The following is a 25,338-nucleotide window of genomic DNA, read 5'->3' on the forward strand; positions in this document are numbered from 1 at the left end:
ATGATTGACCTTAAGATTGGTTTTGCTTGGGATCCGTTTTTTAAAAATATATATTTTTATTTATTAGAGGCAGAAGGAGGGGGACAGAGAAAGAACAAATGGGCATGCCAGGGCCTCTAGTCACTGCAGATGAACTCCAGATTACATGGGACCTGGAGACTTGAACCTGGGTCCTTAGGCTTCTCAGGCACGTGTCTTAACTGCTAAACCATCTCTACATCTACAGTCCAGAATCCTTTTTTTTTTTTCCCTAACAGTTTATTTCCAAAAGAAAAGTAGACCAAAGTTAAAATGACTTTATTTAAATGAAATCCACCATTTCAGAATTCTCATTTTGGTAAATTTCAGAGGATAAAGATGAAAGTGTTGTAATCCTTGCAAATTAGATAAAATGTTGGATTCTGCACTTTTCTAGTGAAAATAGCAAGGTTATTTCAATTTCAAAAACCTATTTACTCTGTAGACCCTTTAGGAAAACATAATTTTCTTAATTTTGTGGCACTACTTGTATTTTTCTTCATTATCATAGTTAGGTAAAAAATACTGACCTTTCTTTCCGTTTTTGGTCTCAAGTATTAACATCATTTGGTAGCTACTGCTTTAAGCTATAGACATCAATACAGCATGTATTTTAAAATGTAAGTAAATTTAAACTTGGATGAACAACAGTCCCATGTGTTTTCAAGTCAAACTGACATATTAAACTTTATAGTTCCCTACAAACAAATCATTTTACAAAAAGGATTCAAAATACATTTCACTTAAAGTTCTGTCATTTTACAATGATTCAGTATAGTAAAACCTGATGGTATACAAGTTAGTTTTCAGAAACATACCATGAAGTAGATAATCACAGCAAAGCATTGGCATTCTGAACACCAGCCTCTGCAGAAGCATGTGGTGCATCTCAGCCGTAATGTGAGCCTTGAGAACAACTCCTTCCTCCCTCCTCTAAAACCCACACAGGCAGCCAAGTCTACATGGCACTGGCTGAGTATAAGAACCAGGTCTAGGGAGAGCCTGAAGGAAGAAATGTTTTTACTGCTGAACTTCAAATCACACACACAAAGTAGGTGAGAAATTCTTTTATCATATTTAAAATCAAAATATCCCTTAAAATATTTACATTTTACAGTAAAAAGGATAGCAAAACACAAGATCATGTACAAGCTTAAGTATTCAAGTTTCTGAAGAGCAAAAAGGAAAAGAAAGATGGCAGCTTACCACACAACTGTATGTGGTGCTCGGTGTGTTCACTCAGCAGACTCCAGGAGTCAGTGTGCTCCGTGGGCCTCTGATCAGGGCAGACTGCCCAACTAAATGATCAGTACAGTCTACTGTAGAATGCTAGGCTTTCTGCTGTACCTCATACTTTCTTAGAACAGTGCAATTTAAACAGATGTACAGAGCACACATTAGTCTCCAATTAGTCATTTATATAAAGGACATTCACTAGAGGCAGTAAATAGATCCATAGTTAACCATGTTTACCAATTAAGGAATAAAACTAAAATTTCTAAGCCTTTATTGCATATTAATAAAACAAATCTTTGAATATACAGCATTGTAAAACTTTTAAAAATATGAAATTCGTGTAACTAAGGACAGTGGCATGAAGAAGGGATGATGAGCACTGGCAGAGTACACGCACCACACTGAATGTACTGCTCTGCAAACCACCAACAGTACACGTGGAAAAGATGGCACAGTCCTAGCAGGACTTGTAAAGACACATGTAGCAGGTATGCCAACGTAACCTTGAAGGAGCCTGCCATTTTCACCTTTTGCTTTTCGCTCTGTCAGTGTGGTCCCTATCTTTGTAGTGCCTATCCCTGTCCTTTTCACCTTCTCTGTGCTTACTTTTCTCTTTGTCCTTGTCATGGTCATCACTTCTGGGTCTGTCTGGCTTCTTGTCTGTATTCCTATTATCCCTGCTTGCTTTGCCATCTGATCCTCGGTCGCCGTGTAGTAGCCGTGCCCTCTCTTTATCTTTGTGCCCCTCCTCCCTGCCTTTCCTGTCTCTGTCCTTGTCTTGGCATTTGTCTCTGCGTCTGTGCCTGTCAGATTCTTGCTCCCAGTCTTTCTCATGTCGATCTCTTTTCAAATGGTGCGAGTCACTGTAAAACCGCTGGCGGTCCCCTTTACCTCTATGAAATGGCCTATCTAGCTGTTGGTCTTGTCTACCCCAAGGATCACTATGGCGCCTTTCTGGTCTGCGAATGTCTTTAACCTGATAAAAACTTTGTGGACCCATAACCCTCGCTGCCTGTGAAAGGGGACCCAGCATACGCTGTGGCTGGCCTGGGAGATGAACAGCAGGTGGCCAGGGAACCATAGGGTTTTGAGCAAAGCCAAAGCCTGGAGGAGGGAGTAATGGAGGTGGTAAATGTGGTGGAAATCCAAACATGCTTTGAGGGGGAAAATTAGGAGGTCCTGAAAAGGGAAACCCAGGAGGGCTGGACTTGAGATGCTGAAGGCTGGGTTGCTGTGGCCTCATGGGGGAAAAGTTGGCACTTGCTCTGGGACTTGTGCTTCTGGAAGTGAAGTTGATATTTTTAGAAGAAAACTCTGGTTGGCAAGTGCTTCCAACCTCAAAATGAGATGCTGATGCAGCAGGTCCTCTTCTAAAGGGATGCACAGTTTCAATGTTCTGTGCTGTCACATCCTCCTGTGAAGATTTTGCTTGTTCTGTCAGGGAAGAATTTACATTTTCTTCTGACAACGAGTTTTGTGCCACCTCTGAACTATCATTCTGCTGAACACATGCATTTTTCTCTGCAGAAGACAGGCTGTCCTCTACACTGACTTGCTCTGCTGAGAGCTCCTTGTTGTTTGACAGAGCAGGCAGCATGTGCTTCTCCCCATTCCGGCAGCTCTCTCCATCTTTGCTTTCTGAAGCAGGTATCTGCTGACTTCGCCCTGCTGCTTGCCTAGGGTCCCTTTTCAGGTTAATAAACTGTGGGGACCTTGCTGTACTAGCAACAAGGTTTTCGGTGCAACTCACACTACTATCTACATTTCCTTTTCCTAAGCTAGACCTACATGGAGAACTATCTGAAGTCCTATTATCTGACAAATTATTCTCTTGATCTTGAAGAAGCTGTCTCTTTAATGTTTGCTCTTTACTTTCTATAGTTTCCTCTGGCTTTGATGGAATTGATAAATTTGTTAAGAATGCTTCTGTAGAAACATCTGGTGGTTTCCCTCTGAGGCTCAGACTTGTGAAAGGCCCTGGAGAGACAGATGAGGACACTACGGATGGTGTTTCTTCCACTACTGAAGTACCTGTGGAGTCTGAAAGACTACCTGCTTTACCTTTTCCCTCCGCTGTGGCTTCACCTTCACTTACTTCCATGTCATCGGTCTTCTCTGCTTTCAGGTCAGTATGCTCGTTTATGAATGGGATCTCTTTGACAGTGCTGTCTTCTACCACTGGCTGAGCCTGTTCATATACTTGACCAGTGGTGCCCAAAAGGCTTTGAAGTATATCATCCACAGGCAGGGGTTTGTTTGCTAGTTCCAGGCTAGAAGGCTGATTTTCCCAGCCAATCAGTACTCCAGGAAGGAAGCGTAAAGGCTTGGGTGGCTCCTGCTTGTTGACCTCCATCAGAGGCTCAGCAGCTGCGGGCAGCTCTTCCTGAGGAATCTGAGGGGGTTTGTTTCTTTGCTTGTGCAGCACAGCTGTAAGGGAATTAAAAAAATCATTTTCTTCCTCTGGTGCTTCCTCTGAACCTGCTTCCATCTTCATTTTCTTGTCAGGGGGCAAGGCTGCCGGTGCTGCTTCAGAAACCTCAGCTATGTGACCAGCACCAGCACCAGCACCATGTGGCCGCTTCAACTTCTGACGAATAATTAAGCCCAGTAACAAATTAGGTCTATGCAGTTCGAGTCCTGTATTAAAAAAAATCATTTTTAACCAGTTAATAAAAGCATAACATTGTACAAGTAGTTTATTACAAGCTGTTAAGTGGGGGACTAGCCCTGCTAAGCCATCTCTAGAGGTTTAAATTCCATCCCCCTGCCAGTTATCCTATTCTATCGCTATAGCATATACCTACCAGGTCCATCAAAAGGCACGAGAGGGTGTGGAATCTTATCTGCAGCTCCCAGAGGAATCAGATACATATCCTTAACCTGTTTCATGTTGTTTGCAGCCACCCCATAGCGCTTCCTACTGCTGAAGTATGCAAACAGCAGAGTATAGGAGATCTGATCTTCTTCTGTCACGGGTGTGAAGCGAACCACACAGATTTCCTATGGACAAATAATAAAAATAGCCTGACTTCAGATATTGGTTCTAAATAACAGTTTGTCAAATTAAACAGAAGAGTGGGAAGCAACTCCTAAGAAAAGATCCTTCCTGATTTATCCTGATGAACCTATTTTATCTGAAGGATTATTATAATAAATTGAGTCCTCCTAGGAGCACATGCTGCTATCCCAGCTAACTAGAGGACAGGCAGGAGGATCACAGATTCCAGGCTTACCTGGGCTGTAAGTTTCATTATGCCTAAAGAAATATTACAAAATTTTATAAAATCCAAAATCTGAAACATGTCTGGTCCCAACCATTCTGAATAAGGGATACTCAACATGTATAAGTAACTATTATCAACATGTTAAATTAGTTTAAGTTGTAGGCATAGTACAGAGTAATAATAGATCATTAAAGTGTGTTACAAAAATGCCCCCAAAACAATACTTATGTTAAGTACTACAAGAAACTAATTACAGATCTAGCAGCTTTAAAAAAATTTATTGAAATTTACCTATGAAAGAGAGAGACTAAGAATGTGCATGCCAGGGCCTCTAGCCAATGCAAATAAACTTCGTATGCATGTGCCACCATGTGCATCTGGCTTACGTAGGTTCTAGGGAATTGAATCTGGGTCTTAGGCTTTGCAGGCAAGCACTGTAACCTCTAAGCCATCCCTCCAGCCCTCTAGTAGCTTTTTAATACTGCCTCAAAGGTTTTTTTGTATTATAATGCTACATCAATTTCAATTTTAAAATCTGTGTTGGGAAAAACCATCCTCACTTTAAGCTAATGAAAGAAAATCAAGGATCTTCTAGAATGAAAGGGTTTGAGTATTCCTGTGCAATACTATCCTGGAAGTTTAAAATAATCATAGAAATATATAGAGAGAAAATGGAAGAAAAGAAATTTTGAATGTGTTTGCCTAGTGAAGGCAACAGTGTTGGAACAACATAACATGACAAGAAAGAAGCAGCCTAGTTCCTGAATCCCTGTTAAGCCAGGGACCCCCAACAATCCTGAACAACCAGCCTACCTGGCAGGAGAGAAATGCAAACTTCTGCATTGTTTGAATGCTGTATTTTAGAGTTTAGAATTTGGCTGCATTTTTAAAAAAAATTTACCTGGAGAGAGAGAGAGAATGACAGAGACAGAGAGGCAGAAAGGGAGAGAGACAATGGATATGTCAGGGCCTTTAGCCACTACGAACAAATTCCAGATGCATGCTGCCCCTTGTGCGTATGTGCGACACTGCGCACATTGCATCACTGTGTGTCTGGTGACATGGGACCTGGAGATTCAAACATGAGTTGTTAGGCTTTGCAGGCAAGCGTCTTAACCACTAACCCAACTCTCCAGCCCCTTGGCTATTAACTTTAACTAGTTGAAACCAAGCTCAATTCCACGGTGAATCTCAATACTACTCTAAAACAAAGTGTTCACAGAAGAAGCATACCATAAGGCAGAAAACAGGAGAATGTTGTGCTCTTCTGAGCAAATGACTTTACTTTTTATGAGCTGGACTACGTTTACTTAGAATTTGTAGTGGCTCCCTTCCCTAGGAAACCTGCATCTTTGCATAAGAATTCAGAGTAGTTTAACTTTGTAAACACATTTCTATGATGGTATTGTGAAGAAAATTTTCTTACCTTAGTTCCTGATGCTTTTATTTTTTCCACATAATCCCAAACTGTCTGTGGTGCAATCCTGCCACCCACTTGAATACTGTCTGGGAGATCCTATGGCAAAGAAGTGATAGACGGAGAACAGCTTCATTACAACGGTTGTAACTCGTGTACACTGATCTTTGCAAACAACTTGAAAAGATTATAAGACGTTTAACAGCTTTATTTCAATAGTCATAACTCATGTACATTGTGCTCTGAAATGATAAAAACAGGGGAACAGGGCTAGGGATGGTTCAGTGGCAGAATATGCACTTCACATGGATGACAGTAAGGGTTCAGTCAATCCCCAGCATACACAATTACAGAAATTTTAATCAGAAACCAAACTAGCCAGGCATGGTGGCTACACCTTTAATCCCTGCACTCAGGAGGGAGGCTGAGGTAGAAGTTCAAGGCCAGCCAGGGCTACAAAGTAAGTTCCAGATCAACCTGGGCTAGAGTGAGACTCTGCCTCAAAAACAAGAACAAAACAAAAGAAGAAATCAAAATATACTAGGTAACAACTAGGCTTTAACTTTTATTTTATTTGAGACAGACAGAGAAAGAGGCAGACACAGAAAAAGAGATAATGGGCCATCGAGGTCTCTGGCCACTGCAAACAAAGTCCAGCTGAATGGGCTACCTTGAGCATCTGGCTTTACATGGGCACTGGGGAAACTAACCCAGGTCATCAGGCTTTGCAAGCAAGCACCTTTAACTACTGAACAATCTCTTCGGCCTATCTTAAATGTCCACTTCAAATAAATAATGCTTAATGTAAGAGTACTAAGAGGGTTTATGTTAGATTCACACAGACATAGTGTCAGGACTAAGAGTCCAAGGTTACAGAAGGATCCGTGGGCACCAGAAGGGGAAGCACTGGCAAGCACAGCACATTAACAATCTAGGAAGAATAGACCTGTTTCAGAACACACCAGAGATGAGTCCCTCCTTTTCTCCCCTCCCCACTTCTTGTTACTTGTGGTATTCCTTAATCATTACAGCTAAATTTCAGAGGTTATCACAAATACACACCAGCCTAGACAAGAAAGGGCAGCAAAATTAACACTACCTCAGTCAAGTATTCAGGGGAGCCAGATACTGGGTAGGCTTTGGTAACAAATTTTGCCACAGAAGGCATATTGATAAAACCTTTCCAGATGAAGTTCAATCGAGCCAGGAAGGTAGACTCCACTTCAACAGTTCCAGGCATCTCTGGACTGGAAAATGATATTGAAAAATTAGCAACCTTTGGTATTGTATATATGTAATTACAATGATTGAGATGGGGAGGTAATATGATGGAGAATGGAATTTCAAAGGGAAAAATGCGGGGGGGGAGGGTATTACCATGGGATATTTTTTATAATCATGGAAAATATTAATAAAAATTGTGAAAAGAAAAAAATTAGCAAACTTAATGACCATGCATTGGGTACTGCTATTTTCTCATGTCAAGAAGATCAAAACAACTGAAGACTAGCAATGAAAAGCAAGCCTACATTTTCTCTTTATAAAATCACATTCAGCCGGGCATGGTGGCACATGCCTTTAATCCCAGCACTTGGGGGGTAGAGGTAGGAGGATCCCCCGTGAGTTCAAGGCCACCCTGAGACTCCAGAGTGAATTCCAGGTCAGCCTGGGCTACAGTGAGACACTACCTCAAAAAACAACAACAACAAAAAAAAATCACATTCATTTCAAAGTTTGTTTTACAAAGTCATCCCTTTTACCTGGCTTCAGGTGGAATAAAGTCCAGAGAAATACAAGTGCTATTTCTTTTATAACTCATCCCTTGCTTTAATTGTGAAGACCAGAATCGAGTTCTTATATAATTCCACCACACATACAAAACTGACTCCTAAGAACTACTCAGAATAAATCAACTTCCATGATCTTTATCTCAATGAAGAGTATATGAAGGCATAGAAAGTTTAACAAATGTGTGACTTTCCTGTTACTGATGATGATGGGGTGTGTGTAAAATTTACCAGTTTCTAATATTTATTACAGAACTCTGACATAAAGAAGAGAAACTACCGTGGAGCAGGAGAGAATGTTGATTTAGGAGACTCTTGTCTCTCCTCTTCAAAGAACTCCGAAGCCAAAATACTTGTAGTTGAAGACAATGCATCTGCTATACTTTCTGCTTCATTGTCTGACTGCTTGCGAGCTACTCCTACAACAACTTTCACTTTTTTTGGAGAAAGATCATCTACAGGTGGTGCCATTCGACCTAAAGCCAAAAGAACCAAAATAAACCATTGTTATCTGTAATTTTAAAAAGTTCATCAAACTTCACATTCTAAAGTTATTTAGTTCCTCTGCTTCAAGTATTGAGTAAGCACGTTTTGTGACCATCATTTCTCAGAGTGAACTGTAACACATGTATTCTAATATCAGGGAATTTACCAGTGTTCTCTTCACTGTCAACCCTCTCCCACACACAGACACCTATGCTAATCTGAAATAGAACTCAATACATTCTAGGGAGGGCTCTTTTACTTGTACAATATTTAATCTCTTTCAAATCATTTTATAAACATTACCTCCTGAATATATAAAGCACATCACAAATAAATATGGATTTGATGGTAAAATTCCCCTTATTAAATGTGAAAACTTAAAGATGCTATGAAATTTAGATAAACTAAGATGAAAATGTTACAAGAACCTAAAGTAAATTTGACTCAGAAATCTGTACTCTACTTGGTGTGACACACAGCATCAATCAGCTCATCCCCTATATGAGCACAGTGCTATGTTACCAACTGGATCCAGTTTCATAAAGTCACAGCAAATAAGTGCTATACCACCCTAACTGGGAAAACAAAACCTTAAATGACAAATATTCATACAGAAGTAGCTCCTTAACAACAAATGCAACATTGTATTTAACAAGCAAACTTTCCAACCTATGCAAATTTTGCAGTTCAGATCAAAAAGGTGCTGTCTGTGCTGACTAGTGGTATCTTTAGACATGGTGTCAGTCTCTTCTTTGTGTTTTTCAGATCCTTCTGGCTTCTCCAGTGATTTACTGGCTGAAGGTTCCTACCATAAATGAGAGTAAACATCAGTTTTAGCTAATAAAATTTGGCACCAATTTTACAGGAATCAATTTTTTACTTCATATTCATGTATTTTCCAAAATGATATTACACTCATTAAGTTTTGACTATTCCATTCAAAACAAAAACAAAATACTTAAAACAGAGCAAAAGCCTCAAGACTCCTCATTCACTAAAGCTTTTAGTAAGACTTCCAATTATTTCTTCTGTGGTATTTGAAAAAAAAAGTTTCAACAGTCCAATTCTTTCTCAATTTTCTACTGTGCAAGACAAAATTCTCAATTTGGATATAGGATAAAGCAAAACAAAAACAAAAAAAAGAAAAGAAAAAGGAAAAAGGAACATTATCACAGCTCTCAGATACTTAAGAAACACCTGAGAAGACCAAACCAGAGATCCAGAGGTTCCTAAGTGCCCATCACTAAAGTAGACTTAAAATGCTCCCAGCATGGCTCAGAAAATTTTGCAGAAGAGGGGCTGGAAAGATTGTTAAAGTCACAAGTTTGTGACATTTTACACAGAGACATTGCCTCTTCCCCTCCCATAATGCATGACCCACAATCTCCATGGGGATAACCTGAGTCCCCAATGAGGAAGACCTCTTCATAAAAGGGGCAGGGATGAGGGAAAGAATGGTACCAACATGATTTGTTTACATACTAAATATGTCCATAACTAATTACAAAAATAAACACCTGAAACCCGGGCATGGTGGCGCACGCCTTTAATCCCAGCACTTGGGAGGCAGAGGTAGGAGGATCACCAAGAGTTTGAGGCCACCCTGAGACTACATAGTTAATTGTCCAGGTCAGCCTGGACAAGAGTGAGACCCTACCTCGAAAAACAAAACAAACAAACAAACAAATAAATAAATCAACACCTGAGAAGTTACTGTATTAAAGAACTCCACAGGGAGATGGGGTGAGGAATAGCCTTCCATAAACAGGATGGGTAGAAGGGATAAAAGACCCTTTTCTATGACTCTCTTAAGTTTCTTTCTTACTCATTCTAATTTCCTGCATTGTGTTTCAGAAATAAAGTGAATAAATTAAAACCAACAGAAATTGGTTTTCAAAAAGGCAAATACACTGCCACCTGTTTCAGATGCTGCTGAGCATTTCAGGTGCCTATAAATTATAAATAATCTCAAAAAATTAGATCACACTACTTTAAAAATCAGAATTCTTCTACTTTAAGAACATTAGGTAGGGCTGGCTCAGTGGTTAAGGTGCTTGCTGGCAAAACCAAATAACCCAGCTTCAATTCCCCAATACCCATGTAAGCCAGATACACAAAATGGCACATGCATCTGGAGTTCATTTACATTGGCTAGAGGCTCTGGTGCGATGCCCAATCTCTCCCTCCCTTCCCCCCTCTTTTCTTTGCCAGTCTCATTCTCTATCTAAAATAAGCCATAAGACCCAGGTTTGATTCCTCAATACCCAGGTAAAGCCAAATGCACAAGGTCGCACATATGTCTGGAGTTTGTCTGCAGTGGCTAGAGGCCCTGGTGTGCCCATTTCCTCTCTCAAATAAATAAAAGAACATTAGGTAAGCAAAATTTCCTGAATCATCTTGTTTTGGCCTACGGAACACAACAGACACATGTATCACTATGGAACAAAACAACAGACATATGTACCACTCTACCTGCATCTCCACAGCTGCCTCCTGTTCTTTCATTGGGGCATCACTCTCAATCTCGATTTCTCCTTTATGAGTGATTTTTGTGATGGGTCGTCTTTCCACTTCTCTTTGTTCTTTCTCAATCATCTCTATGGTCTAACAGGAAATATTATACAGGAGACAATTTCAAATATGTACTTTCAAATGTACACTTGAAGTAATGACAAATTATCTAAAACTAAATGAATCATAATAGATGATTTTTTAATTAGCTAGTATCTCATACCAAAATACACAGAGGCTGTTTTAAGTGCTCAAGTCTTAAGATCTAAAGCCCAGGGTTCTGCCATGAGAGTTCGTATTTACATTAAAACAGCAGGCACCTAAAATGCTATGCAATTTGCAAAGCAGTGAAACATGGTATTTACACTAAAAATCTGCTTACAATTTTATCAAGTGTCATAGAAATCAAAACTATGTTACTTTTAAATTCCTAATATTCTTATTCTTCACAAAAGCAGTTTATTCAAAAAGCAAAAATAATCCAGCTTCCTAGTACTTGTCTGTGTTGCTTAGTAACACTGCAAACTCATAACACAAACACTAAGCAAGTACAACAGGAAGTGACAGAAGGTAGCTGGAGGAGAACAGATACAGAACATGGGTCTTCTCACCCAGCTCATTTTTGTTTAATCATTCCTTAAAAAAAGAAATCAGGAGATGGCCTAAGGAAGGGAAGTAAGCTGCAGGGCGGGCATGTGTCAGTAACCCAGCTTCTTTTGAAGATAAAGAGGGAAATCAATCTCAGGAGTGCTGGGCCAGCCTAGACAACTGGGCAACACTGTAAGACCCTCATTTAAAGAAGAAAAAAGAGAGGGGGGAGTGGAGGGAGGAATGGTGAATATGTAATTAGAAAAACACAAAGTGTGTGTGACTTGTACTCTGTATTGACTTGTGATTTTTCCTTTATGAGTAAGCAGTACAGGATTTGGTAGGTAAACACGATTGATTTACAGGGTTTCTTACATGTCTGTTTTCTCTTCGTCTCCAAGCAGCCAGCTCTTTAGAGGCTAGTTCTTCAGGACTCATTTTTATCAGATGATCAGGTGTTACTTCTCCTTTCAGTACTTTTTTAAATAATATCTACAGGGTTTTAAAGTGAGAAAAGGGGATAGAAACATTGACCAGCTAAGAGGATCTGCTGTACATGTATTTATAATCAACAAAGCTGTAATTTTGAAGCCTGATTTACAAATATTTAATGATTTCTATGTTACCTACACACAGACTAAAAGCTTCATATTCCAAGGCAACAAAATATATATTATATATATATATTAACATTATGTGAGCCATGGTGGCACAAGCCTGTCATCTAAGCACTCAGAAGGTTGACGCAGAAGGACAAGTTTGAGGCCAGGTTGGACCGAGTAGCTGAAACTCTATCAACCTCCAATGCCCACCCCCCAAAAAAGAGAAAATAAATAACTTTATGTGAAAATCAACATGATAAAACATGTAAAGTGAAACCATTACATGCCCATGCAAAAACTGCAGTAAGTCTACCACAGGACATATCCTGTCAATATAACCAGCCCACAATGAAGCAAGGTACTGGGAAAAAAAAAAAAATTATTTATATATATGTATATGTATATGTATATGTATATGTATATGTATATGTATATGTATATGTATATGTATATGTATATATATCAGTGTAATGACTTTCACAGTTTGAAATTTTTATGTTTAAATCCTGACAATCTTGAACTGTAACCAGAGCAAACAACTGTAAAAAAAAAATAATCTTGGGCTAGAGAGATGGTTTAGCAGTTAAACGCTTGCCTGTGAAGCCTAAGGACCCCAGTTTAAAGCTCAATTCACCAGGACCCACCCACATTAGCCAGATGCCCAAGAGGGCACACACATCTGGAGTTTGTTTGCAATGGCTGGAAGCCCTGGTGTGCCCATTCTCTCACTCTCTCTCTCTCTCTCTCTGTCACTCTCAGATAAATAAATAAATAAGAACAAAAATATTAAAAAATAATTATCTTATTTAATTACTGGTTTGAAAAAAAAATAAAAAAAAATAAACTCAGCAAAATAATTACTGGTTAAAACTTTCTAGATTATATAAGAAGTATTATTCTTGTAACACAAAATACTATACAATGTAAATTTTTTTCTTAATGTAACTATTCGTATATTTGAAGAAAAACCCTTAAATCAAATATAGTTGCCCAGTGTCTACAAGGAGCCTGACTTCAAGAAGTCTTTGCAAATATCATATCCTCAGATGTCCAAATCCATGCATTAGAATGATTTATACTAATTGCATATAATCTATGCACATGGTCTCATACACTGGCGTGTACTATACATATCAATAATTTTATTGCTTTAGTCATAGAGAAAATGTCATAGCCATCTTGGTTTGTGTAAATAGGTTCTATGTTTACATAAGGGCAAAACTGCTTAAAGATGAGTATTTTCAAACATATCACCCTTGTTAAGAATCATATAACTGTATCTTAAATCATCTCTAATATTTAATACAATGCTGAATGCTATGAGCATAGTTTTTACACATATTGCATATTGAATAACCTGAAAATAAGCCAGCACATCTTCAGTTCAGGTGCAATTATTCTGCACTATTTTTGACCTGCTGTTGGTTGAAAATATGGGTGTAGAATGACAATGAGAGTTAACTACTTTGTGGCAAATAGTCTACAAACATACAGCCTTTATGTAAAAACTTTTATGCAAGGAGACTGCATGAATTCTATTACTTAGGGTAATAGCTAACAAAAATTACCGCTGGATCTAAGCTAACCCAATACATGAAAGTAAGCAATCACTGAAAATGTTAACAGGCATCATTTCTACTTAGTGTCTCATCAAAGGACTTTGATATTTTACACAAACACAAACACACACAAAACAAATATGGTTTTTAGATTTTTCTCTAAGTTTTTAACAAGCTATTCCAAAAAGAGATTAGGATTTCAACTGATGTTTTCTCCACAGCTAGGTTGCTGTAAAAATGTTTTAAAGTACTTGTAGACTGGGTATGGTAGCACATGCCTTTAACCCCAGCTCTTGGGAGACTAAGGTAGGAGGACCACTGTGAGTTTGAGGCCAGCCTGAAGATACAGAGTTAGTTCTTGGTCTGCCTGGACTACATCAACAAACTGCAATACAAAAATAAATAAAATAATAATAAAAATAAATAAAAATAAAAAAGTAGCCGGGTATGATGGCACACACCTTTAATCCCAGCACTTGGGAGGCAGAGGCAGGAGTATTGCTGTGAGTTCAAGGCCACCCTGACACTAGAGTGAATTCCAGGTCAGCCAGGGCTAGAGTGAGACCCTACCTCAAAAAACCAAAGAAATAAAGTTCATGGGATAGGGCAGAGTCTCACTGAATTACTCAGGCTCCCTGGAAAATCATGGCTCACACAATCCTAAAACCCTCTGTAGCAGCTGGAATTTCAAGCCTGCATCAAACCTGGCTTTAATTTTTTTGTGTTAATAATTTATGTTTTTAAAATTAGTGTGGCTCTATTTTCCTTATTTAAATTTTAATAAAGATTTTAAAGATTTGTTTAAAAAATAATCTAAATTATACAATGGATAGTAAAGAAAGAAAATCCACATAAATCACAACGTCTAGTTCAACAGACTCAACACAAGTCACCACTGTGCATGATCCATAATGATGAAACAAAATGACTTTATTACAATTACATATTCTGGGTCTAGGGATGTAGCTCAATTGGTAGAGTACTTGCCCAACATGCATACAGCCCTGGATTTGATCCCCACACCCACATAAACCAGATCTGGTTGCACATGCCTATAATCCTAGTACTCAAGAGATGGATGCATAAGATTAAGGTTCTTCTTAACTACATAGCAAATTAAAGACCCTGTCACCAAAAAGGGGAAAGAAAAAGGCCAAGAAAGAGATGAACTTGCATACTCTGAACCAAAAAGCAATTCTATACTCTCCTTATTCCAAATGATATATTAGAGATCTCCTGCATTGCCATCCTAGAATCCAGTGTCTTGGAGAAGCGGGAAAGATGGACAGTCACAGACATGAACACAGCATACTTACATTGTTTTTAGGGTCTTTCAGATTGAACATCAAGCTTCTGTATTTATTCTTATATTTTGCATCTGTGTCCCGAAAAAAGGAGAAAAGCTCTTTTTCAATTTTTGTGGCAACTTTTGATGCTTTTTCTTCTGGTACCTTCAAGTTTGAGTCTGTAAGTCTTAAAATTGTAATACATCAATTATTTTTCAAGACAGGAAGTATATGCTATTCAATCTCTTACAATAACAATGTGTGTTAGTTACCTTTTCATAAGAATGTCTTTCAGAGAGTGCCGGACACTTTGTCTGATCTGATCTGCAGAAGGCTTGGAAGCAGTGGCAGCAGGAAGGTGTGCAGCAGGAATGCCTTTATCAACTTTCTTCTTTTTTATTTCTTGCTTCTCATGAGTACCTAATTCATACAAGTATCAAAACTCAGGACTGGAGAGATGGCTTAGTGATTAAGGTGCTTGCCTGTAAAGCCTAAGGACCCAGATTCATTTCCCAAGGACCTATGTAAGCCAGATCCACAAGGGGGCACATGTGTCTGGAGTTCATTTGCAATGGCTAGAGATCCTGACATACCCATTTTCTGTCTCTCTTATCTGTCTTTCTCTTGCTCTCCCTCAAATAAACAAATAAATAAAATATTTCTAAAAAGGCATTTTTTCTTTATGGTACACTATGAAGTTTATAATCAAAACTAGCCATCATTATTTAGAAATAAGATCATAAGACTAGGGAGATGGCTCAGAGGTTTAAAGACACTTTCTTGCAAAGTCTGCCAAGACAGTTTCAATTTCCTGGCCACCTACATAAAGCCAGATAAGACATTTGTTTGTTTGCAGTGACAAGGGACCTTGGTGGACACACACACACACACACACACACACACACATGTTCATACACGTGGAAATAATGAAAATAGAGACAAAAACCAGAATGTAGAATCAATATTTTAAAAGTCCTGACTTTACAATCCTAATTAAAATTTAGTGATTGTCCTAAAAGACATAAAATAAGCTGGGTATAGTGACACACCCCTTTAATCCCAGCATATGGGAGGCAGAGATAGGAGGATCACCAAGTTCAAGGCCACCCTGAGTCTCCATAAAGAATTCCAGGTCAGCCTGGGCTAAAGTGAGACCATACCTTGAAAAATCAAAATTAAAAAAAATAATAATAAAATAAACAAAAGAACCCTATATATCCCTTTCCCCCCACAATGTTTTTTCAGAGCCAGTTGCTTATGACTTATACATATTGTTTAGCTTCTATAAAGCTGTTTAGAGAATATGACCTTTATTTACTAGGTAAGCAGATAACTCAATGACCACACTAATATCACAGAACTATGTGACCTCTTCTTGCTTTGGATTTGACATTATTTTAATGTTAACCTTTTATAGTGGTTTTGATTTCTACCATTATGAGTTCTCAACTATCTCTAAATCTCAATGTCAAACATTCCACTGATGTAATACCAGCTCATTTATTGTAAATCTCCAACAATATTTTGGCATTTAAAAAACTTGAGGGGCTCGAGAAATGACTTAGCAATTAAGGACCCAGATTCGATTCCCCAGGACCCAAGTAATAAGTCAGATGTATAAGGTGGTGCATGCTCCTAGAGTTTGTTTACAATGGCTGGAGAAGCTGGTGCATCCACTCTCTCTACATCTGCCTTTCTCTCTCTCTCTCAAATAAATGAAAATAAATTTTAAAAAATTAAAAAAGAAGCCGAGTATGGTGGTGCACGCCTTTAATCCCAGCACTCAGGAGGCAGAGGTAGGAGGATTGCCATGAGTTTGAGGCCACCCTGAGACTCCACAGTGAATTCCAGGTCAGCCTGGGCTTGAAAAACAAACAAACAAAAAACTGAACTAAGGACTGGAGAGATGGCTTAGCAGTTAAGTGACTTGCCAGCAAAGCCGACGGACCCCAGGATCAATTCCCCAATACCCATGTGAAGCTAGATGCATGACTCTGGAGTTTGTCTGCAGTGGCTAGAGGCCCTCGCATGCCCTTTCTCTATCTGCTTCTCTCTCTCTTTCTCAAATAAATAAATAATTAAAAAAAAAAAAAAAACGGGGGCTGGAGAGGTAGCTCAGCAGTTAAAATGCTTGCCTGCAATCTAGGGACCCAGGTTCGATTCCCCAGTACCCATGTAAAAGCAGATTCACAAGGTGGTACATGCGTCTGGAGTTCATTTGCTAGAGGCCAGGGCATGCCCATTCTCCCCCATCTGCCTCTTTCTCTCTCACATAAACAAACAAACAACAAATGATAGGAATGCGTCTCTGCTTGGACTGCCTCATGCCTCAGTCTGTCTGGTTTAAAGATTCGTGTGATGGCAATATAGAATGTGGGACAGTGTCATAGCTAATTTGATTTATTAATCACCAGATAACAATTAATCTCTAGCTTTAAAAAAAAAGAAAGAAAACTTTAAAAGTCTTACCTGATACCTAAAAACTTAAGTGTCCGTAATAAATGGAGTATACGACATAGTGTGATACATGTGTTATCATCATCAAAATTCTAATGGCCAAAATATAATTTTGCAATTCCCCTTCCAAAATTACTTTCTTTTTCATTATTGATTTTTATTCATTTCATTTCTTCCTCATCATCATCCTTACTTCACAATTCTATCTAATCATCCATAACATTCTTTCTTTAATCTGCCTATATGTAATCCATGAGCAAGTTCTGTCAATTATACTATAAAATACATCTTCATCTCACCATTTCTTACTATATCTATTCAACTTCTGTAATGGACTACCATTGTTTCTTTCAGAGAATACTGCTATTAATGCCTAATTAGCATTATCTTTCTCTCCTACACCTTCCTACAGTCCAATACTTACAGAACACAGTTATTCATCACTCCCTTGTGCAAAAGGTTTTACCTACAGTGAGAATAAATGCTAACATCTTACATAATTTTCTCATTTTCTATGACTAGTCTATTCCCTGTGTCTAACTTTCTAATACTATTCTACCCTTCATGCATTATTACCTTCTAGCAGGAGATAAAAAGTTTTTAAGGTTTGAAGAATGCAAAGTTTGTTTGTTTGTTTTGCAGGAAAGCCTACCTAGCTAAAGAATACAGTACATGGAAGCTTTCAGGTAGAAACAAGGCTGGCATTTGAGGAGTAAGAAAATCATGTGGAGCTATACACTTCCTAAAACTATCTCTCTGACTCATCATGACTATGGGTCTACATCCAATCACCACTTTGTCTTCACAGGCTCAAAAATAACTTACAATTTCCTCATTTGTCACAGCTCATTGTCTCTGTCTCCCACTCCTTTTTAAGTGCCCTGGAGGCAGGGTTCTACTTTCACTAGTACTTACTTAGAATTTACAGCAAAACCTTTTTAGTCACAGGCATGATTAATCATCTGAACTATTTTAACTGCCATTAAAACGTTCAATTAAAAAAAAAAATCTGGCACACAGAAATCAGTAGCCTTTTTATATGCTAACAACAAACACAGAGGATGAAATCAGAGACTCACTCCCATATACAATTGCATTAATAAATAAATGAATAAATAAGTACCTTAGAATAAACCTAACCAAGGAAATGAAGGAATTCTACAATGAAAACTTTAAAACACTCAAGACAGAAATTGCAGAAGACACTAGGAAATGCAAACATCCCTTGTTCTTGGATTAGAAGAAAATGGCAATCTTACCAAAAGCAATTTACACATTTAATGCAATTCCCATCAAAATTCTAATGGCATTCTTCATGGAAATAGAAAAAAAAACAACACTAAAATTCATATGGAAGAACAAAAAACCTCAAATACTTAAAAACAATTTTGAGCAACAAAAATAAGGCTGGTGGTACCACCGTATCTGATTTTAACCTGTAATACAGAGCCATAGTAACAAAAACAACATGGTACTGGCACAAAAAATGACATGTAGATCAAGGGAACATAGTACAGCCACCTGATCTTCAACGAAAATGCCAAAAATACTCATTGGAGAAAACACAGCCTCTTCAGCAAATGGTGTTGGGAAAATGTATCTGTAGGAGGATAAAAATAGATCCTTATCTCTCTCTATGCACAAGAATTAAGCCCAAATGGATCAAAGACCTTAAAATCAGACCCAAAACGCTGAAACTGCTAGAGGCAAAAGTAGAGGAAACTCTTCAACATGTTAGTATTGGCAAAGACTTTCTGAAAATAACCCCAATTGCTCATGAAATAAAACCACTAATCTGGGCTGAAGAGATGGCTTAGCGGTTAAGCGGTTGCCTGTGAAGCTGAAGGATCCCGGTTCGAGGCTCAATTCTCCAGGACCCACGTTAGCCAGATGCACAAGGGGGTGCACGCGTCTGGAGTTCGTTTGCAGTGGCTGGAGGCCCTGGCGCGCCCATTCTCTCTCTCTCTCTTTACCTATCTGCCTCTTTCTCTCTGTGTCACTCTCAAATAAATAAAAATAAACAAAAAAAAATTTTTAAAAAAAACCCACTAATCAACTACTGGGATCTCATGAAATTACAAAGCTTTTGTACAGCAAAGGACACTGTGAACAGAGCAAAGAGGCAACCTACAAAATGAGAGAAAATCTTTGCCAGCTATACATCTGACAGAATATCCAGAAAATACAAAGAAATAAAAAAATATCAAACAACCCAATTAAAAAAAAATGGTCTATGGAACCAAATAGAGAGTTCTCAAAAGAAGAAATACAGATGGCATATAAACATTTAAAAAAAATGTTCTACAACCCTAGCCATTAGGGAAATGCAAATGAAAACTACTTTGAGATACCATCTCACTCCTGTCTGAATGGCTACCATCATGAAAACAAATGACAATAAATTCTGGCAAGGATGTAGAAAAAGAGGAACGCTTCTACACTATTGGTGGGAATGCAATCTGGTCCAACCATCGTGGAAATCGTTGTGGAGGTTCCTGAGACAACTAAAAACAGATTTACCATATGATCCAGCTACAGAACTCCTAGGCATATATCCTAAGGACTCATCTCACTACCTTAGAGATACTTGCTCAACCATGTTTATTGCCACTCTATTCACAATAGCTAGGAAACAGAACCAGCCTAGATGTCCCTCAACTGATGAGTGGATAATGAAGATGTGGCAAATTTACACAATGGAGTTCTACTCAGAAGTAAAGAAAAATGAAATTACAACATCTGCAGGAAAATGGGTGGATCTGTAAAGGATTATACTTAGTGAGGTAACCCAGACCCAGAAAGGAAAAAAAAAAAAAAATCACATGTTCTTTCTCATATGTGGATCAGAGCTATAAATAATTGGACTTCTGTGTAAGTAGGAAGAAAACTCAGTAGCAGAGGCCAGAGAGCTAGAAAGGAGATATAAAGGGAATGGAAAGGGAAAGAGGGGGGATGGTATTGTATATATCTAAGTAGAAGAACAGATTAATGGGGGTGGAAAGGCCTAAGTAAGGTCAAGGGAAGAAATTGAGTAAAAGAAAGATGGGGGGAGGACCAATCAAAATCTAAGAGGGTATGACTAAGTCATATGGAAACCTACTTTTCTGGACAATGGAAACACCCAGAAGCCACAGATTGTTACTAGAAAATTTTCAGTGCCAGGGATGGATACTTTCCAGTGAGTTGTTGGCCAGGGAGGTCCCTGATTAAGAGGGGGAAGGAGTATGATGGACACTGGAGTTTCAAAGGGGAGAGTGTGGGGAAGGAAGGAATTACCATGGGTTGTTGTTTATAATTATAGAAGTTGTCAATAAAAAAATTAATCAAAAAAAATCTGAGCCGGGTGTGGTGGTATATGCCTTTAATCCCAGCACTTGGAAGGCAGAGGTAGGAGGATCGTTTTGAGTTCAAGGCCACCATGAGACTCCATAGTGAATACCAGGTCAGCCTGGGCTCTTAAAAAAAAAAAAAAAAAATCCGGGCTGGAGAGATGGCTTAGTGGTCAAGGTGCAGTTAAGGTACTTGCTTGCAAAGGCTAACTACCTAAGTTCAAATTCCCCAGAACCCATGTAAAGCCAGATACACAAAGTGACACATGCATCTGGAGTTTGTTTGAGTAGCTAGGGGCCCTGGCGTGCCCCTTTTCTCTCTTTCTTTTCTCTATGCTTGCAAATAAATACAAATTTTAAATCTTAGATAATACTAATTATGTTTGAAACAGAAGTGATACATTAGTACATAATTATCTTCAGTAATATCACTACTTGAGTTTTTAAAAATCTGTATGTGAAGGACTGTTCATTGTTGCAGGTGCCTATTTTGGGGGAGGGATGGTCATTCTGTGTGCATATGCAGGAAATGAGGCAACCTTGAGTGTTTTCCTCAGGAACACTGTCCACCTCCTTAGAGACAGGCCTTCCCACTCTCCTGGAGCTCAGCAATCATGCCAGACTGTAGCTCATAAGCATCAGGGATCCTCCTGTACCCACCAACCCAGTATTGGGATGTTAGGCAAAGTCTGACATTTTATGTGAAACTAGGGATTCAACTCAGGTCTTCATGCTTACTACGCAACCATTCTACTGACTGCGCTATATCTCTAGGCCATTTCACTACCTGGCTTTGATACTCTTTCTCCCATGCAGGTAACAGCTGTAGATTCTTTTGGTATCCTTTCACTCTTTTCTTCTGAAGATCTCCGAGGTAAGACTGACGGTCCCATCTTCCGAAGAGGAGCCAGTTGCCATTTTTTAATTTCATTATCTCTACAGTCAGATGAAGTTTTGCTTTCACCAGACTCCTGTAAAAGAAGTACTTAGGTTATTTAAATGAAACCTACTAAATAAAGCAAATTTCAACATACAGATGAAAAAATAAATCTAATTACAATTATCATCTATTAAGATGCCAGGCATATAGTATTCAACCCATGATACAGTTAAAGAATTTTAAGATATACAAAAATAAATCTTGACTATTATAAAAAAGAAGACTCATTTTTTAATTCACTATTTATTTACCTACTTTGTATAAAATACCTAACATCCTACAAAGAAAGAAGAAAACAGAATAGAGAAATAATGTTACCATTAATAGCAGAACAAGCTGGGCATGTTAGTGCATGACTTTAATCTCAGCACTTGGGAGGAAGGGGTAGGAGAATCACTGTGAGTTCAAGGCTACTCTGAGACTACACAGTGAATTCCAGATCAGCCTGGGCTAGACCAGGACCCTACTTCAAACACACACACACACACACACACACACAAATACATAGCAGTACAAAGAAAATTAGATCCTAGGTAATAAGAGTTCTTATCTGGCTGTAGATATGTTGAAACAAGAGAATGTGGAGAAACAGGCATCTACATGTTTTCACTGCATTCTGCAAATGAAGTCTCATTCATTCACCTGTGGTAAAGTTATAATAAGTAAGCTCTCACTGTGCCAAGTGGCAATTTTAAGAATTTTGATCCTAACTGTAACCTACAAAGAATGACTAGCAAAACTAGAACTCTAAGATCTTTTTTTTTTTTTTCCTTTTTTTGTTCAAGGTAGGGTCTCACTCTAGTCCAGGCTGACCTGGAATTCACTATGTATGTAGCCTTGGAGTGGCCTCAAACTCACAGTGATCCTCCTACCTCTGCCTTCAGAGTGCTGGGATTAAAGGTGTGCACCACCATGCCCAGCTTTCTAAGATCTTTTTGAGAAATTGATCACATGATAGTAATCCCCCCAAAAATGGAGAATAGCTGAGCAAACATATAAATAGCAAGTAATTTTTAGTCAGCATATTTTATATACACACACACACACACACACACACACATATATAATATACACACATATATTAAAATTATTTTCTCCAGAATATGGAAGTTTTTGACTGATTTTTTCTTTACCCCTAACTAGACTGCCTCAAGATTAGGAACATATTTTAATGTCATATAGCTATGTCTAGTAGTACATGTCTGAATACAACAGAAACTCAGTAAATGGTTCATCAACATAGAAATCTAGGGAAAGAAAGGAGGCTGGGGAGATGGTTCAGAGGTTAAAGGAGCTTGCTTACAAAGCCTGAGAGTCCAGGCTCAATTCCTAACTACCCACATAAAGCCAGAAAGACATTCGTTAGCAGTGCCCACACACACATGCACAAATAAGTAAGAATAAAAATAAAGAAGTCTAGGGATAAAATGTGACCAAAAATCAGACTCCACAAACCAACAGCAGACAAGCCCAAGATTCAATATTAACAAACTCGCAAACCAACAGTAGATGGACCCAGGATCCAATAGTTCATCATCAAAAAGAGAAGGAAGCAATGATCACTTGGATGATGCTGCATCTGTAAATTCAGTTCTAGAAATTCTCAAGAAACAATGTTTGTGTTATACTGTCATTTTTAGGCAAGATAAACACTATTGAGATAAGTGACAACAAGATGAGACTTATTTTCAAATAGCCAAGGCCATGGTTAATATATGACATACAGACATGATGTAAAATGTTAACAGAAGCCAGGCATGGTGGTGCACACCTTTAATCGCAGCATCCCTTGAGTCTCAGATCACCATGAGACTTCACAGTGAATTCCAGATCAGCCTGATCTGGAGTGAGACCTTACCTTGCAAAACCCCTAGACTAATAAAATATTAACAGAGTTCTAAGATCCATAGTCAATTAAACTGATGATAACCAAATCAGCTAACAGCAAGACAAAATCTGTTTCTCAAAAATCTTGTGAAGCCACAGGGAGGCTTGTGAATACCAATTTCAATTCAAACTGAAAAATTTCCTAACAATAAGAAGTACTTGGAAATGAAGAAGCATTCCCTTCCAACACTTCAAAATGCTAACTTAGACCTCCTCTCCTAGAAACATTGTTTGGCAAATTAACAAATGAGAATGGTTGGACTAAAAGATCTCCAAGGTTTCTTTCAATTTTTTTTTTTTGTTTTGTTTTTGCAGGTAGGGTCTCACACTAGCCCAGGCTGACCTGAAATTTACGATGTAACCTCTGGGTGCATGCACCACACTCTTGGCCTGGTTTCTTTCAATTTCGAAAGTTCATGTCTTTTTTTGTTGTTGTTTGTTTGTTTGTTTTTGGATTACTACAGTTACCTATTCCTATACATTTATTGCTACTGAGCACTTTGTTTTCTTCTCAGTAGTCTATAACAAATCCTAAATTAGGGGGGAAAAATAGCAACCCAGGGCATATTGATGCATGCCTATAATCCTGGCACTTAGGAAAGGAAGTGGATCATTGTCCACTGGGAGTTTGAAGTCAGCCTGAAACTACATAGTGAATTCCAGGTCAGCCTGGGCTAAGGCAAGACCCTACCTCGAAAAACCTAAAACCAAAAGTAAAAGAAAAAGAAAGAGGAAAAAATGAAAAAGAAAAATAAATATATAGGGTTGGAGAGATGGTTCAGCTATTAAGGTGCTTGCTTGCAAAGCTTAATAGCCCAGGTTTGATTCCCCCAATGCCTGCATAAAGGCAGATGCACAAAGTAGGACGTGTGTCTGAAGCCAATTCTCATTCTCTCTCTCTCTACCTGCTTCTTTCCTTCTCAAATAAAAACAAAACTTTTAAAAAATTTAGAATAATTATAAGCAATGAAAAAAGCAATTACAAAAAAAAAAAACACTATACATATTTTTCCACCCAGTGACAAAATATGCTGAAGTTTCTATTTGGAAATTACCTTCAAAAGGTAGTTAAAAACTTAAGTTCAGAGCCAGGCATGGTGGCACACATTTAATCCCAGCACTTGAGAGGCAGAGGTAGATCACCAGGAGTTTGAGGCCACCCTGAGACTACATAGTGAATTCCAAGTCAGCCTGAGCTAGAGTGAGACCCTACCTTGAGAAAAAGAAACAAACAAAAAAAGTTGAAGTCCATCCAGGCGTGGTGGCACACACCTTTAATCCCAGCACTTGGGAGGCAGAGGTAGGAGGATTGCCATGAGTTCAAGGCCACTCTGAGACTACAGACATTCCCAGATCAGCCTGAGCTCGAGTGAAATCCTACCTCGAAAAAGAAAAAAAAAAGTTTAAGTCCAGAGAAAACAACTTTTAAAAGTTCACATTCAAAGAGAAAAAGTAGGACATGAGAACTAACAAATATGGAACAAATGCTAAAACACATTTTTTTCTATCAGAAAACAGAAATAATGCTATGTGGTTAGAAATAGCAGGTATGCAGTTGGAGAGATGGTTTATCTGTTAAGGCACATGCTGTGACGCTTAAGGACCCAGGTTCAATTCTCCAGGTCCCACATAAGTCAGGTGCACATGGTAGTGCATGGGTCTGGAGTTTGTTTGCAGTGGCTAAAGACCCTAGTATACACATTCTCTCTGTCTAGCTTTTTCTCTCCCTCCATCTCTAATAAATAAAAAATAAAAATAAATCTTTCAAAAAAGAAATAGTAGGGCTGGAGAGATAGATGACTTAGTAGTTAAGGTGTTTGCCTGCAAAGCCAAAGAACTTCATTTCTACTCCCTAGGACCCACCACGTTAGCCAGATGCACAAGGTGGCACATGCACCTGGAGTTTGTTTGCAGTAGCTGGAGGTCCTGGTGCACCCATATTCATTCTCTCTCTTTCTCTCATTGTCAAATAAATAAAAATATTTTTTAAAAAGAAAAGAAATAGAAGGTA

The 25,338-nt window shown here is 38.5% G+C and overlaps 1 protein-coding gene across 3 annotated transcripts in view; it reads right to left on the reverse strand.

Moving 5' to 3' along the window:
- Window positions 1–281: 281 nt before the first annotated feature.
- The window catches only part of Phf3 (PHD finger protein 3), a 99,473-nt gene continuing 74,416 nt past the window's right edge, over window positions 282–25,338 (reverse strand). For all 3 annotated transcript variants that reach the window (XM_045155857.1, XM_045155856.1, XM_045155858.1), the window contains 11 exons: window positions 21,288–21,471; window positions 14,987–15,134; window positions 14,745–14,901; window positions 11,643–11,759; window positions 10,641–10,772; window positions 8,838–8,973; window positions 7,963–8,158; window positions 6,995–7,142; window positions 5,905–5,994; window positions 4,059–4,254; window positions 282–3,891 (listed from right to left, as the gene is read on the reverse strand). In XM_045155857.1, the coding sequence (XP_045011792.1) occupies window positions 1,778–3,891; window positions 4,059–4,254; window positions 5,905–5,994; window positions 6,995–7,142; window positions 7,963–8,158; window positions 8,838–8,973; window positions 10,641–10,772; window positions 11,643–11,759; window positions 14,745–14,901; window positions 14,987–15,134; window positions 21,288–21,471 (3,618 nt within the window). In that variant the 3' untranslated portion in view covers window positions 282–1,777. The remainder of the gene's footprint in view (window positions 3,892–4,058; window positions 4,255–5,904; window positions 5,995–6,994; window positions 7,143–7,962; window positions 8,159–8,837; window positions 8,974–10,640; window positions 10,773–11,642; window positions 11,760–14,744; window positions 14,902–14,986; window positions 15,135–21,287; window positions 21,472–25,338) is intronic.

Source organism: Jaculus jaculus, chromosome 8 (assembly GCF_020740685.1).
Source record: "Jaculus jaculus isolate mJacJac1 chromosome 8, mJacJac1.mat.Y.cur, whole genome shotgun sequence".
Classification (NCBI taxonomy): domain Eukaryota; kingdom Metazoa; phylum Chordata; class Mammalia; order Rodentia; family Dipodidae; genus Jaculus; species Jaculus jaculus.